Source organism: Tursiops truncatus, chromosome 10 (assembly GCF_011762595.2).
Source record: "Tursiops truncatus isolate mTurTru1 chromosome 10, mTurTru1.mat.Y, whole genome shotgun sequence".
NCBI classification, from domain to species: Eukaryota; Metazoa; Chordata; class Mammalia; order Artiodactyla; family Delphinidae; genus Tursiops; species Tursiops truncatus.
In genome coordinates, this window is record NC_047043.1 from 98,068,236 (window position 1) to 98,086,880 (window position 18,645).

Consider the following 18,645-nt stretch of genomic DNA (forward strand, 5'->3'; position numbering starts at 1 on the left):
AGGCCAAGCAAAATCAGCACAACTTCACTTTTCAGTTTCAACCAGGTGTTTTTTTTCCCCCTCCCAGGATAGTAAGAAATTTTTTGAGCAGTAGTTTCTTAGAAAAGTTGAGATTTTGTGTCAGAAACTATGCAGGAATAACTGGCTAGTTCAGTGCCCTTGGAAAAGAGCTGTGATTTTTAAGCTACCTCCAGCTTTGCCACAAGTCCTAGGAAATTTACCAAAATAATTTTTTCTAGGTAATTTTATTTCCTTCAATATATCTGTAATACCGAAAAATTTTTAAATGAACAGTTTGCTTTAATATTCAGAACAAAACAATTTTTTAATCACCAGAAATGTCTAAGGGAATTTTTCAAAGAACCCTTTGAAATACATCCCCATAAGAATGTACTATTTTCACCTCACACTAGTGAGAATGGCCATCATCAAAAAATCTACAAACAATAAATGCTGGAGAGGGCGTGGAGAAAAGGGAACCCTCCTACACTGTTAGGGGGAGTATAAATTAGTACAGCCACTATGGAGATTACTTTAAAAACTAGAAATAGAGCTACCCTATGATCCAGCAATCCCACTCCTGGGCATATATCTGGAGAAAACCATAATTCAAAAAGATACATGCACCCCAATGTTCATTGCAGAACTACTTACAATAGTCAGGACATAAAAGCAACCTAAATGTCCAACAGCAGAGGAATGGATAAACAAGATGTGGTACATATATACAATGGAATATTACTCAGCCATAACAAAGAACGAAATAATGCCATTTGCCGCAACATTGATGGACCTAGAGATTATCACACTGAGTGAAGTCAGACAGAGAAAGATAAATATCATATGATATTGCTTATATGTGAAATCTAAAATAAGGGTACAGGGCTTCCCTGGTGGCGCAGTGGTTGAGAGTCCACCTGCTGATGCAGGAGACACGGGTTTGTGCCCCAGTCTGGGAAGATCCCACATGCCGCAGAGCGGCTGGGCCCGTAAGCCATGGCCGCTGAGCCTGCACGTTGGGAGCCTGTGCTCCACAACAGGAGAGGCCACAACAGTGAGAGGCCCGCATACCGCAAAAAAAAAAAAATAAAAAGGGTACAAATGTACTTACCTACAAACCAGAAACAGAGTTACAGATGTAGAAAACAAACTTATGGTTACCGGGGTAAGGTGGGGAGGAATAAATTGAGAGATTGGGATTGAAATATACACACTACTATATATAATATACACACTACTATATATAAAATTGGTAGCTAATAAGGAACTACTGTATAGCACAGGGAACTCTACTCAATACTCAGTAATGGCCTATCTGGGAAAAGAATCTAAAAAAAAGTGGATCTATGTATACGTACAACTGATTCACTTTGCTGTACGCCTGAAACAAACATAACATTGTAAATCAACTGTACTCCAATAAAAATAAAAAGGGCTTCCCTGGTGGCGCACTGGTTGAGAGTCCACCTGCTGATGCAGGGGACACGGGTTCATGCCCCAGTAAGGGAACATCCCATATGCCACGGAGCGGCTGGGCCCATGAGCCATGGCCGCTGAGCATGCACCTCCGGAGCCTGTGCTCCGCAACGGGAGAGGCCACAACAGTGAGAGGCCTGCGTACCACAAAAAAAAATAATAATAAATAAATAAGAGTGTACTATCTGTTTAGAGGAAATGTCAGTAAAGAAGACATTTCAGGCAAGACTAACAACAGAATGAAGGCCAAGAGCTGGGATAAAGCAAGGGGTGTGAAAAGAACACAAAGCAATAAAATCTGCGACTGGAAAGCCAATTAACAAAGACCCTAAGTGGAATCCTATCACACTGCTGGTGGGAATGTAAATTAGTGCACACACTATGGAAAAGAGTATGGAGGTTCCTTAAAAAACTAAAACTAGGGACTTCCCTGGTGGTGCAGTGGTTAAAGAATCCACCTGCCAATGCAGGGTACATGGGTTTGAGCCCTGGTCCAGGAAGATCCCACATGCTGCGGAGCAACTAAGCCCATACACCACAACTACTAAGCTCTAGAGCCCTTGAGCCAGAACTACTGAGCCCGCACGCCACAACTACTGAAGCTCGCGTGCCCTAGAGCCCATGCTCCACAACAGTAGCAGCAACTGCAATGACAAGACCACACACTGCAAATGAAGAGTAGCCCTCACTCACCACAACTAGAAAAACAAAGCCTGCATGCAGCAACAAAGACCCAACATGGCCAAAAATAAATAAATAAATAAATTTATTAAAAACAAAAACAAAACTAAAACTAGAGTTACCATATGATCCAGCAATCCCACTCCTGGGCATCTATCCAGAAAAGATGAAAACTCTAATTCGAAAAGATACATGCACCCCAGTTGACAGCAGCACTATTTACAATAGGCAAGACATGGAAACAACCCCAGTGCCCACCAATGGAATATTACTCAGCCATAAAAAAGAAATGAAATATTGCCACTGAAGAATACCATACTGAGATTTCCCTGGTGGTCCCGTGGTTAAGACACCGAGCTCCCAATGCAAGGGGCCCGGGTTCAATTCCTGGTCAGGGAACTAGACCCCGCATGTCGCCACTAAAGATCCCGTGTGCCGCAACTAAGATCCAGCACAGCCAAATAAATAAATACTTAAAAAAAAAAAAAAAAAAGAATACCATACCAAGTGAAGTCAGACAGAAAAAAACAAATATTATATGATTATCACTTAAATGTGGAATCTAGAATACAGATGAATCTATACACAAAATCAAAATAGACTCACAGATACAGAAAACAAACTTACTGTTACCAAAGGGGAAAGGTGGGATAAATTAGGAGTACGGGATTAAAAGACACAAACTACTATACATAAAATAGATAAGCAACAAGGATTTACTGTATAACACAAAGAACTGTTCAGTATCTTGTAATAACCTATAATGGAAAAAATCTGAAATTTTATATATATATACACACATATATCGGAATCACTTTACATCTGAAACTAACACAATATCATAAATCAACTATACCTCAATTAAAAACAAAAAAACAGGTACAACTACAAAACACTAAAATAAAATTTTAAAATAAAGACTCAACGTGACAGTGAAGATTTTGCCTGCCTATAAGATGGGCAACATGATCCATAACGTTTTCTATAGGGTGATGGACAACTATATTGTCTGAGAGGAATGTTCACGTACCACTGTTCTTTGCTTGTTTGGCAAAAAAACACGGATAGTGTTGCTTGTCTTAGAAGGGTCCGTAAGTTTGCCATCATCTGATGCCCGACGCTGATAGCCAAACTGCTGAACTATTGTAGGGGAGATGCAGCTGGGGCCATCAAACACAGCGTCTTTGAATCCAAAACCATTGCTGATCGTCTTCCAGGCCCCCTGTATGTGCTCCATTGATGCAGCTTACACAATACTTAAACCTGGTAAAAATAAATAAATAAATAGACAAATAATTAGAATTCCTGAACAAAAGTAATTAACTCAATAATACAATATACAGAGTAATTGTGAAAACAGTAGTATGTGGGCTTTCTTGTAGGTGACATCTTCTGCTTAAATAAATTACTCAGAAAACTTCTATTTTAGTATATTTCCATAGAATATTTCATAGACAACTCAAAAATTAACAAAATGGGGATTACAGATCTAAAGACTCATCAAGGGTTATACCACCCGTTAAAAGCCAACCTGGAACTATAAGCCCAGGTCTCTTGACTTCTTATTCTAATATTGGGTGGGCCAAAAGGTTCGTTCGGTTTTTTCCATAAGATGGCTCTAGTAGCACTTGGTTGTCTTTAACTTCATTTGAAACAATTTTGTTAGATTGTATGTGACAGCTGTCATATCAGCGTGCATTTAAAACAAGACATCAGGGGCTTCCCTGGTGGCGCAGTGGTTGAGAGTCCGCCTGCCGATGCAGGGGACACAGGTTCGTGCCCCGGTCCGGGAAGATCCCACATGCCGTGGAGCGGCTGGGCCTGTGAGCCATGGCCACTGAGCCTGCGCATCCGAAGCCTGTGCTCAGCAATGGGAGAGGCCACAACAGTGAGAGGCCCGCATATCGCAAAAAATAAATAAATAAAAATAAAAAAATAAAACAAGACATCAAAATTGGTGAAATTTTGTGTACCCATTTTAATACTGAAGATGGAAGGAAAAGAGCAACATTTTTGGCATATTATGCTTTATTATTTCAAAAAAGGTAAAAATGCAACTGAAATGCCAAAAAGAGATTTGTGCAGTATATGGAGAAGGTGCTGTGACTGATCAGACGTGTCAAAAGCGATTTGTGAAGTTTCGTGCTGGAGATTTCTCACTGGACGATGCTCCACAGTCGGGCAGACCAGTTGAAGTTGACAGTGATCAAATCGAGACAGTAATTGAGATCAACGTTATACCACATGGGAAATGGCCGACATACTCAAAATATCCAAATCAAGCACTGAAAATCATTTGCACCAGCTTGGTTATGTTCATCGATTTGATGTTTGGGTTCCACACAAGTTGAGCGAACAAAACCTTCTTGACCATATTTCCGCATGCAATTCTCTACTTAAACGTAATGAAAACGTTCCATTTTTTTTGTTGTTGTTGTTTTTGTTTTTTGCGGTACGCGGGCTGCCGTGGCCTCTCCCACTGCAGAGCACAGGCTCCAGACGTGCAGGCTCATTGGTCATGGCTCACGGCCCCAGCCGCTCCGCGGCACGTGGGATCCTCCCGGACCGGGGCACGAACTCGTGTCCCCTGCATCAGCAGGTGGACTCCCAACCACTGCGCCACCAGGGAAGTCCAAACGTTCCGTTTTTAAAACAAATTGCGACAGGCAATGAAAAGTGGATACTGTACAATAACGCAGAAGAGATTGTGGGGCAAGCGAAATGAACCACCACCAACCACACCAAAGGCTGGTCTTCATCCAAAGAAGGTGATGTTGTGTATATGGTGGGATTGGAAGGGAGTTCTCTATTATGAGCTCCTTCTGGAAAACCAAACGATTAATTCCAACAAGTACTGCTCCCAATTAGACCAACTGAAACCAGCACTCGACAAAAAGCGTCCAGAATTAGTCAACAGAAAACGCATAATCTTCCATCAGGATAACGCAAGACTGCATGTTTCTTTGATGACCAGGCAAAAACTGTTACATCTTGGCTGGGAAGTTCTGATTCATCCGCTGTATTCACCAGACATTGCACCTTCAGATTTCCATTTATTATTTTTATTTATTTATTTATTATTCTCTTAATGGAAAAAATTTCAATTCCCTGAAAGACTGTAAAAGGCACCTGGAACAGTTCTTTGCTCAAAAATATAAAGAGTTTTGGGAAGATGCAATTATGAAGTTGCCTGAAAAATTGGCAGACGGTAGCTGAACAAAAGGGTGAATATGCCGTTCAATAAAGTTCTTGGTGAAAATGAAAAATATGTCTTTTACTTTTACTTAAAAACCGAAAGCACTTTTTGGTCAACCCAATACTTTTTCAATTCCACTTCTCTCCTTTTGTTACTGTATATTAAGTATGAGCAACCATACTTGGAGTATGAATAACAATTAGTACTACGAGAAATAAAAAAAAAAGTGTAAGCCATAACTTTCTGCCTTTGAAGAAGGAAAAGAAACTAGTATTCTAGGATGTGTGTTAGACACTTAATATATAATCTCATTTAATCTGTGTAAGGACCCCAAACGATTTTAAATCCCTTCCTCCAACCACCCTTTATTTTTTAAACAAATAAGGCACAGAAAAACCATGCTACTTGCCCAAGAACACCCAGGTGATAGGTAAAATAACCAGATTCTGTATCTGTTTATATTTAAAGTACACGAACTTTCCAACATAACATTCGGAGTTCAGTTTTAGTGCAGAAACAAACCTTATAAACCGAAGCAAGGAGAGACAGTTACCTAACAAAAAATAATCAAATGTTTTAATTGGGCAACAAGAAAACTGCAATGCAAGTCCATAGACAGTCACACAATGACAATAAGTCAGATACTCTGCAGTAAGGACATGCAATGCCCTGACGCTGACTGGGAATCAGCAACCATGCATAAGTGAGAGATATTAATTTCCTCCTGTAGAAAACAGTGAGGTTGACAGGGAATCCCATCCTTCTCAAGCCTTACTCCTTCAGAAACTTGTTTTATCTTATTATTAGCATTATTAGCAATAGTTACCTTTTACTAGGTGCCTACTATTATGAAACAGTATATACTGCATACATCCCACTCATATTACCCAACCTGATCCTTAGAGGATACTCTAGGTAGGAATTACATCCCCATTTTTATAGTTGAGCTTTAGCGGGCAGAGGAGGGATTCAGAATTGAGCAGCTCTATCTGACTCCAAAGCCCTTAACCTTCTCATATATAACAGTGACACTTGAAATCATTTAGTCAGAGTTAAAATGGCCTAGAGTTAATCCAAACGTCTTGTTCTTAACCAGAAGTTTCTGTCTGAATACCCACTATGTACTATGCTCTTTCTCACATCACATGCCTGAAGCAAAAGGGGACAATATATATTAACTATTCTTAGCTGACAGCTGGGAAAACTAGAAAAGTTTAGAGACTTAAGATCACTACCTGGCATTGCTCTCACAGTCTTGGCTCAACTTTTTCGGAGGAGAATATGGTAAGAAACTATTAAAGTTTTGAAATGTTCTTAAAGACTGATCTGGTAATTCAGTATCACTCTAGGAATGTATCCTACAGAAGTATAAGGCAAGTGTATAAAGATATATGTATAAGCATCTTCATTAGAGCATTGTTCATATCCTTAAAAAATTGGGGAGAACACCAAATACTTAACAATAGGGAATTAAACAAATCATGCTAATTCCCACGTGATAAGTAAAGTAGATCTGTAGGTGCAAAGGTAGAAAAAGCTACCCAAGACAAAACAAAAAATGACAAATGTAGTTTGAACCTCTTTCATACTAATCTAGAAAGAGGGAGGGAAATCTAGAATCATAAAGAAGTGAGAGGGGCTTCCCTGGTGGCGCAGTGGTTAGGAATCCGCCTGCTAATGCACGGGACATGGGTTTGAGCCCTGGTCCGGGAAGATCCCACATGCCGCGGAGCAACTAAGCCCGTGCGCCGCAACTACTGAGCCCGTGTGCCACAACTACTGAAGCCTACACGCCTAGAGCCTGTGCTCCACAACAAGCAAAGCCACCGCAATGAGAAGCCCATGCACCGCAACAAAGAGTAGCCCCCGCTCGCTGCAACTAGAGAAAAGCCTGTGCGCAGCAATGAAGACCCAACGCAGCCAAAAATTAAAAAATAAGTAAAATAAATACATTTTTTTAAAAAGTAACACAAACCTATCTTTTTAATTTAAAAAATAAAGAAGTGAGAAAATATAGAATAATAAACAAAGTACCAGTATTTCAGCAAGATGGATTAAGGAATTTTAACTTTTTATATATCTATTTACTTTTTGCTTTTTTATTTTACTATTTACTACAAACATCTATAAGCCTATTTTATTTATGCAAGGGGGAGGGGCAGGACAAAATCCTACAGCCTTCAAGTGGCAGGGCCATGACGCACTGCCTCCCATTTCTGGCACCTCTACCCAAGCCCCAACACACTCCTAACTCTAAAAGCTAAACTTCTTTCTGAACATGCCAAGCTTCACACCTCAGCACTTCTGAACTTCCTGTTCCCTTCATCTAGAAGGCGAAAACCTCCAAAAACAAGCAAGTTGGCTTTTTCACATCATTAAGGTCTTCACTTAAAAGATCCCTTTAGAGACACCTTCTCTCTCCACCCTAGTCAGAAGACCGCACTCCCCTACCGCCATCAAATAACCTTTATTTTCTTCATGCCGCTTACCACTAATGTTAACTGTCTACAGATTTTGGTCAGTACCTCCCACCCCCTTTCTGCTCCATGCCAAGCTTGCCAGTACCTCCTGCCAATCTTGTTCACTACTGTATTCTTAGCCCTTAATACAGTACCTGGAACACAAGCACTCAAATATTTATTAAATGAATTCAGCTAGGAGCCAGAATAATGCTGCAAAAAATATAATTTTTTTAATAGAAAAGACCTGTCAAGAACTAGCAAATGTGAATTAAATCTCCAGTTGGTAGTACGCCTTTAAAAAATACCTATTATTCAGCAAAAGACAAACTGCAATAAATTGCATTCTGTATTTAATTGTGAGGGAAGACTGCATTACAATCTATTGGTTAAAGAACCCACTTACAAGACTTAACTGTAGACTAAGTCAAAGATCATAGTTATTTTATGACAAATTCTAAGTTTTGTAGGCACTTGGAAAATAACAGTGCTGGTGTGTAGTAGAGAACATACTACAATAACTGTTCATAAAAACTGATAAAATAAATGCAAATCCAGCTTAATTCTCAAGTTTTTGATTATCATTCATAATTTTTAATTTTCCATGTCTATATCAAGACCACTTACAGGCTGAGAAGCACACTAAGGCAGTGCCTCCCAACCATTTTCATTTCACTCGTAGAAAATGATGGATCCTATTTGTAAGGTATGCCTACATAAGCAGACAAGCCCAGAAAGGCCAAGGCCCCTACCAGTTGCCCCAGGACTGACCTGTTTATCATAGGAAGCTCTAAGGCAAGGTACTCTGTTATCAATTAACAAGAAAGGGTACACATCTAAAAACAAGAAAGAAGCATCTTCTAAAAACCATACAGCAGGACTTCCCTGGTAGCACAGTTGTTAAGAATCCGCCTACCAATGCAGGTGTCACGGGTTTGATCCCTGCTCCAGGAAGATCCCACATGCCACGGACCAACTGGGCCCGTGTGCCACAACTACTGGGCCTGTGCTCTAGATCCCATGAGCCGCAACTACTGAAGCCCACGCACCTAGAGCCTGTGCTCCACAACAAGAGAAGCCACCACAATGAGAAGCATGTGCACCACAACGAAGAGTAGCCCCCGCTCACCTCAACTAGAGAAAGCCCACACGCAGGAACGAAGACCCAACACAGCCAAAAATAAATAAATAAACAAATAAATAAAAAGAGGAAATTGTTCATGTCCAGAGCAATTTTTAAAAAAAGATAACTTTGGTAACAAAAAGTTATATGGAATCTAATTTTAAAAGCTCATTTCTGCCCAATGATTAAAAAGTAATCTTTCTAAAATAACTCTCTTCACATATACAAAACAGTAGCTTTATTACGACAAAAGTTCGCTGATCTTAAACACTTACATGTTTATAGTTATATATGGTGAGACAGCCTGAGAATTTATATTCAACAGACTACACATTTACCTTTTACCAGAAAGGACACAGCATATTCATAATTTCACTTATTATGATAGCGAAATTCTATAAATTTAGGAAGTCTACAATTTACTTAACATGAATTCTTCTAGCCTATTCTAGAATAGAATATTCTAAAACACTCTAGAATAGGCTAGGCTCAACTGGTTTTCAAGCTGCTTCCTTCTGCATTCAGCCCTCCTCTCCTCCAACCACCCCCATTACAGAGCACCCCAGAAATCAAAAAGCCTAGATCCTACTCTACTTTGCTTCCTCCACTACTCTTCCATTAAAGATTTGCCACAATGGGCTTAACCCCAGATTCAGTCTCTGAAAGACACCAGGGGATGGATATCTTATGACAGAAAATGGGACAATTCATTAATTGCTAGATATCTTAGCTTTCTGTAGTCACACACTCAACATTTGTCAATGATGAGTAGATCAAAATTTCTCTAAATTTATTTTTTCTAGCACAATTTCTGAAGCTGGCAGGTTCCATAGGTTCACCAAAGTTTCCCTTTTATTGATTTCATGCTTCATTCTGTCACACTGGAGTTTGAAGATACATTCACTTTAGCCACGTAATTCATGATTTTTTACAGTTTGAACTCTTTTTCAAAGCTACATCTTTCTATACCAAAATGTCTGTTTTTATTATCATAGTTCACCTCTCATAATCATTCAACCTCATTTATTCTCTACATGAATATTCCTTTTCAGAAAGTTAGAGAATGATACCTTTTCTACATCTAAGTTAAAAAGTGGTTTATAAATTCTAAATAGTACTCAGTTTGGGAGCAAACAAAATAACCAAAATAGAAAGACACATAGCCCTGAATTATGCGGCAAGGGGACTCAAGGAAGAGTCAAAGACCAAACCCCTGAATCTTGAGATCCATTTCAATTGCCTTCTTTGGGCCCTTTTGGTTGGTGCAGTAGTGCTCCACCTTAGAAAGTTTTGCTTTCTGCAGTTTCAGTTACCAGTGGTCAACCATGGTCTGAAAATACTACATGGAAAATTCCAGAATGAACAATTCCTAAGTTTTAAATTGCATGCTTTTCTAAGCTTTTTGATTTCTAAGTCGTGTCATGAAAACTCACACCAACCCGCTCCCTCCTGCCTGGGATGTAAATCACCCCTTTGTCTAGCACATCCACACAGTATACTCTACCTGCCCTTTAGTCATTTAGCAGCCTTCTGGGTTATCAGATGGGCTGTCTCAGTATGGCAGTACATGTGTTTAAGCAGCCCTTATTTTACTTAACAATGGCCCAAAAGTGCAAGAGTAGTGATGCTGGAAATTCGGATATTCTCTTACTGTGCCTAATTTATAAATTAAACTTTATCATAGGTATATATGTATAGGATAAAATAGTACAGAGTTCAGTACTATCTGCAGTTTCAGACATCCACTGGGGGTCTTGGAAAGTATCCCTCACAGATAAGGAGGAACTACCATATAACTAAAATAGCACCCAATATGTTTCGAACAAGGACAGAATAAGTACCTTCTTAATAGCCAGCTTCTTCAAGGAAGACTTCAAAAACTCAAGTCTCTTTCTTTCCTAGACTGTAACTCAGCACTTTTTCAAGCTGTAGAGAATGACCCATAAGTGTTCAGAAAATCATTTTGATGAGTCATGACCAGCTTTCTTAAAAAATAAGGCAGAGCACAATATATCCACATAGTACAGGTAAGTACTATTTTGAGAAAACTTTAATTCAGGTACACACACATTATAAAATGTATTCCTTAGTGTAGAACACTACTAAGTTTGAAAGCAATTGGTGTAATTCTAAAGCCCAGAATTCCTACCAGAGCTTCCACTGATTTCCCAAATGCATTTATCCACACAAAAAACATCTCCTTGCACTGAATGATAAATTTTTTTAAGGATCCATCTAGTCTTAAATTGTCTTTCTTAGCTCTACCAGTGAACTCTCTCCATGTGTGTGCTAATTCCACTTTACGTTACATTTTAAAATAGTCATTTCTGACGATCCAAAACCTATGGGATGCAGCAAAAGCAGTTCTAAGCGGGAAGTTTATAGCAATACAAGCCTACCTCAAGAAACAAGAAGAATCTCAAATAAACAATCTAACCTTACACCTAAAGGAGCTAGAGAAAGAAGAAGAAACAAAACCCAAAGTTAGTAGAAGGAAAGAAATCATAAAGATCAGAGCAGAAATAAATGAAATAGAAACAAAGAAAAGAAGAGCAAAGATCAATAAAACTAAAAGTTGGTTCTTTGAGAAGGTAAACAAAATTGAAAAACCATTAGCCAGACTCATCAAGAAAAAGAGGAAGGGCTTCCCTGGTGGCGCAGTGGTTGAGAATCCGCCTGCTGATGCAGGGGACATGGGTTCGTGCCCCAGTCCGGGAAGATCCCACATGCCGCGGAGCGGCTGGGCCCGTGAGCCATGGCCGCTGAGCCTGCGCGTCCAGAGCCTGTGCTCCGCAACGGTAGAGGCCACAACAGTGAGAGGCACGCGTATCGCGCAAAAAAAAAAAAAAAAAAAAAAAAGAGGGAGAGGACTCAGATCAATAAAATTAGAAATGAAAAAGGAGAAGTTACAACAGACACCACAGAAATACAAAGCATCCTAAGGGACTACTACAAGCAACTCTATGCCAATAAAATGGACAACCTAGAAGAAATGAACAAATTCTTAGAAAGGTATAAACTTCCAAGTCTGAACCAAGAAGAAACAGAAAATATGAAGAGAACCATCACAAGTAATGAAATTGAAACTGTGATTAAAAACCTTCCAACAAACAGAAGTCCAGGACCAGATGGCTTCACAGGTGAATTCTATCAAACACTTACGGAAGAGCTAACACCCATCCTTCTCAAACTCTTCCAAAAAACTGCAGAGGAAGGAACACTCCCAAACTCATTCTATGAGGCCACCATCACCCTGATACTAAAACCAGACAAAGATACTACAAAAAAAGAAAATTACAGACCAATATCGCTAATGAATACAGATGCGAAAATCCTCAACAAAATACTAGCAAACAGAATCCAACAACACATTAAAAGGATCATACACCACGATCAAGTGGGATTTATCCCAGGGATGCAAGGTTTCTTCAATATATGCAAATCAATCAATATGATACACCATATTAACAAATTGAAGAAGAAAAACCTTATGATCATCTCCATAGATGCAGAAAAAGCTTTTGACAAAATTCAACACCCATTTATGATAAAAACTCTCCAGAAAGTGGGCAAAGAGGGAACCTACCTCAACATAATAAAGGCCGTATACGACAAACCCACAGCAAACATCGTTCTCAATGGTGAAAAACTGAAAGCATTTCCTCTAAGATCAGGAACAAGACAAGGATGTCCACTCTCACCACTATTATTCAACATAGTTTTGGAAGTCCTAGCCACGGCAATCAGAGAAGAAAAAGAAATAAAAGGAATACACATTGGAAAAGAAAATATAAGACCGTCACTGTTTGCAGATGACATGATACTATACATAGAGAATCCTAAAGATGCCACCAGAAAACTACTAGAGCTAATCAATGAATTTGGTAAAGTTGCAGGATACGAAATTAATGCACAGAAATCTCTTGCATTCCTATACACTAATGATGAAAAATCTGAAAGAGAAATTAAGGCAACACTCCCATTTACCATTGCAACAAAAAGAATAAAATACCTAGGAATAAACCTACCTAGGGAGACAAAAGACCTGTATGCAGAAAACCATAAGACACTGATGAAAGAAATTAAAGATGATACAAACAGATTCAGAGATATACCATGTTATTGGACTGGAAGAATCAAATTGTGAAAATGACTATACTACCCAAAGCAATCTACAGATTCATTGCAATCCCTATCAAATTACCAATGGCATTTTTTTACAGAACTAGAACAAAAAATCTTAGAATTTGTATGGAGACACAAAAGACCCCAACTAGCCAAAGTAGTCTTGAGGGGAAAAAACGGAGCTGGAGGAATCAGACTCCCTGACTTCAGACTATATACTACAAAGCTACAGTAATCAAGACAATATGGTACTGGCACAAAAACAGGAATATAGATCAATGGAACAGGATAGAAAGCCCAGAGATAAACCCACACACCTAGGATCAACTAATCTATGACAAAGGAGGCAAGGATATACAATGGAGAAAAGACAATCTCTTCAATAAGTGGTGCTGGGAAAACTGGACAGCTACATGTAAAAGAATGAAATTAGAACACGTCCTAACACTATACACAAAAATAAACTCAAAATAGATTTGAGACCTAAATGTAAGACTGGACACTATAAAACTCTTAGAGGAAAACATAGGAAGAACACTCTGACATAAATCACAGCAAGATCTTTTTTGATCCACCTCCTAGAGTAATGGAAATAAAACCAAAAATAAACAAATGGGACCTAATGAAACTTAAAAGCTTTCACACAGCAAAGGAAAACATAAACAAGACAAAAAGACAACCCTCAGAATGGGAGAAAATATTTGCAAAGAAATCAACAAAGGATTAATCTCCCAAATATATAAACAGCTCATGCAGCTCAATATTAAAAAAAAAACAACCCAATCAAAAAATGGGCAGAAGACCTAAATAGACATTTCTCCAAAGAAGACATACAGATGGTCAAGAAGCACATGAAAAGCTGCTCAACATCACTAATTATTAGAGAAATGCAAATCAAAACTACAATGAGCTATCACCTCACACCTGTTAGAATGGGCATCATCAGAAAATCGACAAACAACAAATGCTGGAGAGGGTGTGGAGAAAAGGGAACCCCCTTGCACTGTTGGTGGGAATGTAAATTGATACAGTCACTATGGAGAACAGTATGGAGGTTCCTTAAAAAACTAAAAATAGAATTACCATATGACCCAGCAATCCCACTACTAGGCATATACCCAGAAAAAGCATAATTCAAAAAGACACATGCACCCCAATGTTCATTGCAGCACTATTTACAATAGCCAGGTCACAGAAACAACCTATATGCCCATCGACAGATGAATAGATAAAGAAGATGTGGTACATATATACAATGAACTATTACTCGGCCATAAAAAGGAATGAAATTGGGTCATTTGTAGACACGTGGATGAATCTAGAGACTGTCATACAGAGTGAACTCAGAAAGAGAAAAACAAATATCGTGTATTAACGCATGCATGTGGAACCTAGAAAAATGGTACAGATGAACCAGTCTGCAGGGCAGAAACTGAGACACAGATGTAGAGAACAAACCTATAGGCACCAAGGGGGGAAAGTGGTGGGGTGGGGGGGTTTGAACTAAGAGATCAGGATTGACATGTATACACTAATATGTATAAAATGGATAACTAATGAGAACCTGCTGTATAAAAAAATAAAATTCAAAAAATAAAAGATTAATATAAAAAAAATAGTCATTTCTGCTACTTCATGTGATTCTTCCACTTTTCACATATTGCACTGCCAAGAAGACTCAAAAAAACTCAGTATACTAAGTTTTCGTTCTTTCCTCAGGTACCATTAGTTATTCTGTGACTTTATTTATCATTCAAATTTACTGTGAAGATACCTACTTTAATGGATTCACTGAAAGTAACCTGAGACCATTCTCTAATACTGATTAGGTTACACGGTTCACTAACTTTTAAATATGACATTTTTAAGGCACAGAACTTATATACCCATGGTTCTCACACTATGACGTCTCATCTACTAAATTATTTTACCCTATGTAGAAGTTTCAGCATTTTGTTCTCTCTCAAAATAGCCATTCCTCTTTACCTTTTCATTTATCACTTCTTATAATGATCTTTATTGCTGTAAGGTCTTCTGTTTCCTGTTCTTTTCTGCTTTTAAAAGAAAATACCAAATAAGAGTGTGATGTTACATCTATTTCACTGAACTTAATGTAGATTCCACTCCCAATTTAAACCCTTCTCCAAAGTGCACACAACAAAGATTATACTCACTCACAGTCTTGTAACTTTCTTTTTAACCTTCTCTTCTTGATCTTCAGAGATCCAGTCTCTGTATAGCATGAGAACCTTCAAAGGTACAAAGTAGGTTTCTGGAAGTCTTCTTTTGAGGGGAGCCCCTGAGTAGAATTCTATACACCTCTATTGAGGCTTTGGGTCCTCTGTGATGTTCTTCAGGTAGAATTTTCCCCATAAAGCCTCCCTTCTTTGCTCCCTTATTCATAAAGAATTTACCGCTCGCTCCTGTCTTTTATGTTATTCACATGTATATTAATAGCCCTTCCCACCCTGAACTGTAATTATTTATTTACATGTCTGCCTCCCTACCTGACTATAAGCTCCTTGAGGATAGAGTACATGCATGCCTCTTTGTTCTCCTTTGTTTCCCCAGAACTTAGCAGGACATGTGACTCAGAGTAGTTATTCAACCAAGACTTCAAAACCAATGTGATGGTAGTCGCAGAATCCATAATACATTAAATTTATGTAAATTATTAAGGAAAATGGCTATTTTAATATGTAATATAAAATTATAACCACAAGCAAGCATTCATGAAAAACACAAATACTAACAAAAACTAGCTATCTGAACAATAACAATAGTGGTTTGCTCTGTTTTGACATCTGCCAAAACTCACTAGGAAACAAGATATAGTCACCAAATAATTAATTTCTTAAAATTCTGTACCAACTAAATAGTAAAAATGATAGTAATATTAACTAACAGCTACTGAGTTCTTGACATTTCAGTACGTACAATACTACTGAGTAGATACTACAGTATGTATAATAATATTGAATTTTTCACATATCATTATGTTAGTATCAGTTCTTTACACATAATATCTCATTTAAGCCTCCCAAGAACTCTATGAAAGATACTATTATCCTGATTTTGGAGATGAGGAAACTGAAGACCACAAAAGTTAAATAAAATTATCCAAGATTACACAGTAAGCTAGAGAGCCAAGATTACTGACAGAATATCTAAGGTCAAAAGCACTCACAAGTTTTACCAGAGCTTTATCACACCATCATTCTTTATTCTTAAGGCAGATAAGATCAGTGCAGTTGTGAGACAGGCTGTTGCTCAGATGAGGTACCAGATTTCAACCTTGTGGCTGCCTGCTCTAGCTTCCTGCTACTGGCTCTTTCCTTCCACTCTGGTCATTTGTTTTTATTATACTTTTATTTAAGATGATATAATTAAATTTGGGCAGGGGAACGGAGGAGAAAAGTTATCCATAGCCTTATTTATCCTAACAAAACATTTTTTGGATATCATCTTCTAATATTAGAAGCACAATACATGGATATCTGTTCAAAATAGACTTCCACCTTTTATTAGCTGTGTGGCCTTTTGCCAAATTGCTTAACTTCCCCCACACCAATTTTCTCACTCAATCTCTCATGCAATAAACATTACTGAGCAACTATTATGTACCAGTCACTGCTTTACTCTAGATATTTGGGTTAATTCAGTGAATTAGAGACAAACACCCCTGATCTCAGGAGAAGCATATCTTCCAGTGGAGGACACACAATGAAGTGAATTATATAACATGACAGTGGATGATAAGTGCTGGGGGAAAGGAGACAAGTTGCAATTTACATAATGAGGTCAGAGTAGGCCTCATTGAGGAGGTAAGAGCTGAGATCACAAGTCAGCGAGTTTGACTTGCAAGTAGCTGGGGGGGACAGTCAAGGCAGAAGGATCAGCCAGTGAAAACCCTAAAGCAGGAGTGTCCTGTGTACAAGGAATAGCAAAGAGATCATGGAGTTCAGTGAAGTGAGAGTACAGCTGGGGGAGGAGGAACAATGTGGTTAACATACTGTTTTGTAGGTCACGGCTGTAAGGACTCTGCCTTTTACTGAGTGAAATGGGAAGCCACTGAAAAGTTCTGAGCAGAGGAGACACACAATCTGCCTAAGGTCTTAAAAGGCCTAGTCCAGCTGCTATACTGCAAATAAACTACGTAGGCAGTAAACACACAATTATGGAGTTCAAAAGATGTCTGCGCTGAAGGATTAACTGTAAAAAGGGATAATAATACTCATTGAGTTGTCATGAAAATTATTCAACAATGTTTGTAAAGCATTTAGCACTGTGCCTGACACTGATATTGTTATAGCTTCTGCCTCAGACAAGGACACTCAGCATAGGAAATGAGAGGGTAGAAAATGAGCCTATGCCTCAATGAGCCTCGTACACAGACAGCATCAGCCTAAAAGAAAGGGATTCTCCTAAATCACATGAAGGGGACAGTCCTGCGAGCTGAGCCACGGACCTTTTGCTATTTAGCAATGGTGTCTTTGGGGCTAACTGTGGCCTTAATCCTTGTCCATATGTGTACATGTGCACAACTGCAGTCTCAATCCACATCCTATGTTATACATTATTCCCCTTCCAATTTTAAATATTTCAGTTATTTGTCTAATCATATACCCCATTGGTTGGATGTAATTCATCCTTAACCTACTTTTTAATATCTTTATATTAGAGTATAATTGCTTTACAATGTTGTGTTAGTTTCTGCTGTACAACAAAGTGAATCAGTTATATGTAAACTTATATCCCCATATCCCCTCCCTCTTGAGCCTCTCTCCCACCCTCCCTACCCATCCCTCTAGGTCGTCACAAAGCATCAAGCTGATCTCCCTGTGCTATGCAGCAGCTTCCCAGTAGCCATCCATTTTACATTTGGTAGTGTATATATGTTGATGCTACTCTCTCACTTCGTCCCAGCTTACCCTTCCCCCTCCCCGTGTCCTCAAGTCCATTCTCTACGTCTGTCTCTTTATTCCTGCCCTGCCACTAGGTTCATCAGTACCATTTTTTTAGATTCCATATATGTACGTTAGCATATAGTATTTGTTTTTCTCTTTCTGACTTACTTCACTCTGTATGACAGATTCTAGGTCCATCCACCTCACTACAAATAACTCAATTTTGTTCCTTTTATTCCATTGTATATATGCATCCTTAACCTATTTTTAAGTCACATATTTTTTCAGATTTAAAAATCTCTGAAATCAGAACACATCTTAAAAACAATGCTGTGCCTTATTTATCCTAACAGAGAACCTTAAATGAACACCTCAGATATACAGGTATTTTGCTTAACAACTAGGTGTGAGATTACTGGGTCAAAAGATAAGAATTACGGATGAGTGTTGCTACTGTCATGTTTTCAATATTTTAAAATTGGTGTGGGGTGAATTTTTGTTTTTAAGATAAGCTTATTTGCTGAAGCAACTGGTTGCTATTTATTTTCTCTGATCTTTTTTTTTTTTTTTTTGAGGCGGGGGAGTAAGGTAAGTTTAACCAGGAAAAGGAAGGTTGTGTTGTTTCATTTTCTTAGAACTGACAAAGGTTTCCAAAAGTTTAGAGGGTAAAGATACTGA

General features: G+C 38.5%; 1 protein-coding gene across 2 annotated transcripts in view; it reads right to left on the bottom strand.

Moving 5' to 3' along the window:
• Positions 1-18,645, bottom strand: part of RAF1 (Raf-1 proto-oncogene, serine/threonine kinase) — a 72,836-nt gene that overhangs the window by 26,886 nt on the left and 27,305 nt on the right. For both annotated transcript variants that reach the window (XM_019944575.3, XM_004322885.4), the window contains exon 2: positions 3,188-3,420. In XM_019944575.3, coding sequence (XP_019800134.1) covers positions 3,188-3,394 — 207 coding nt within the window. In that variant the 5' untranslated portion in view covers positions 3,395-3,420. The remainder of the gene's footprint in view (positions 1-3,187; positions 3,421-18,645) is intronic.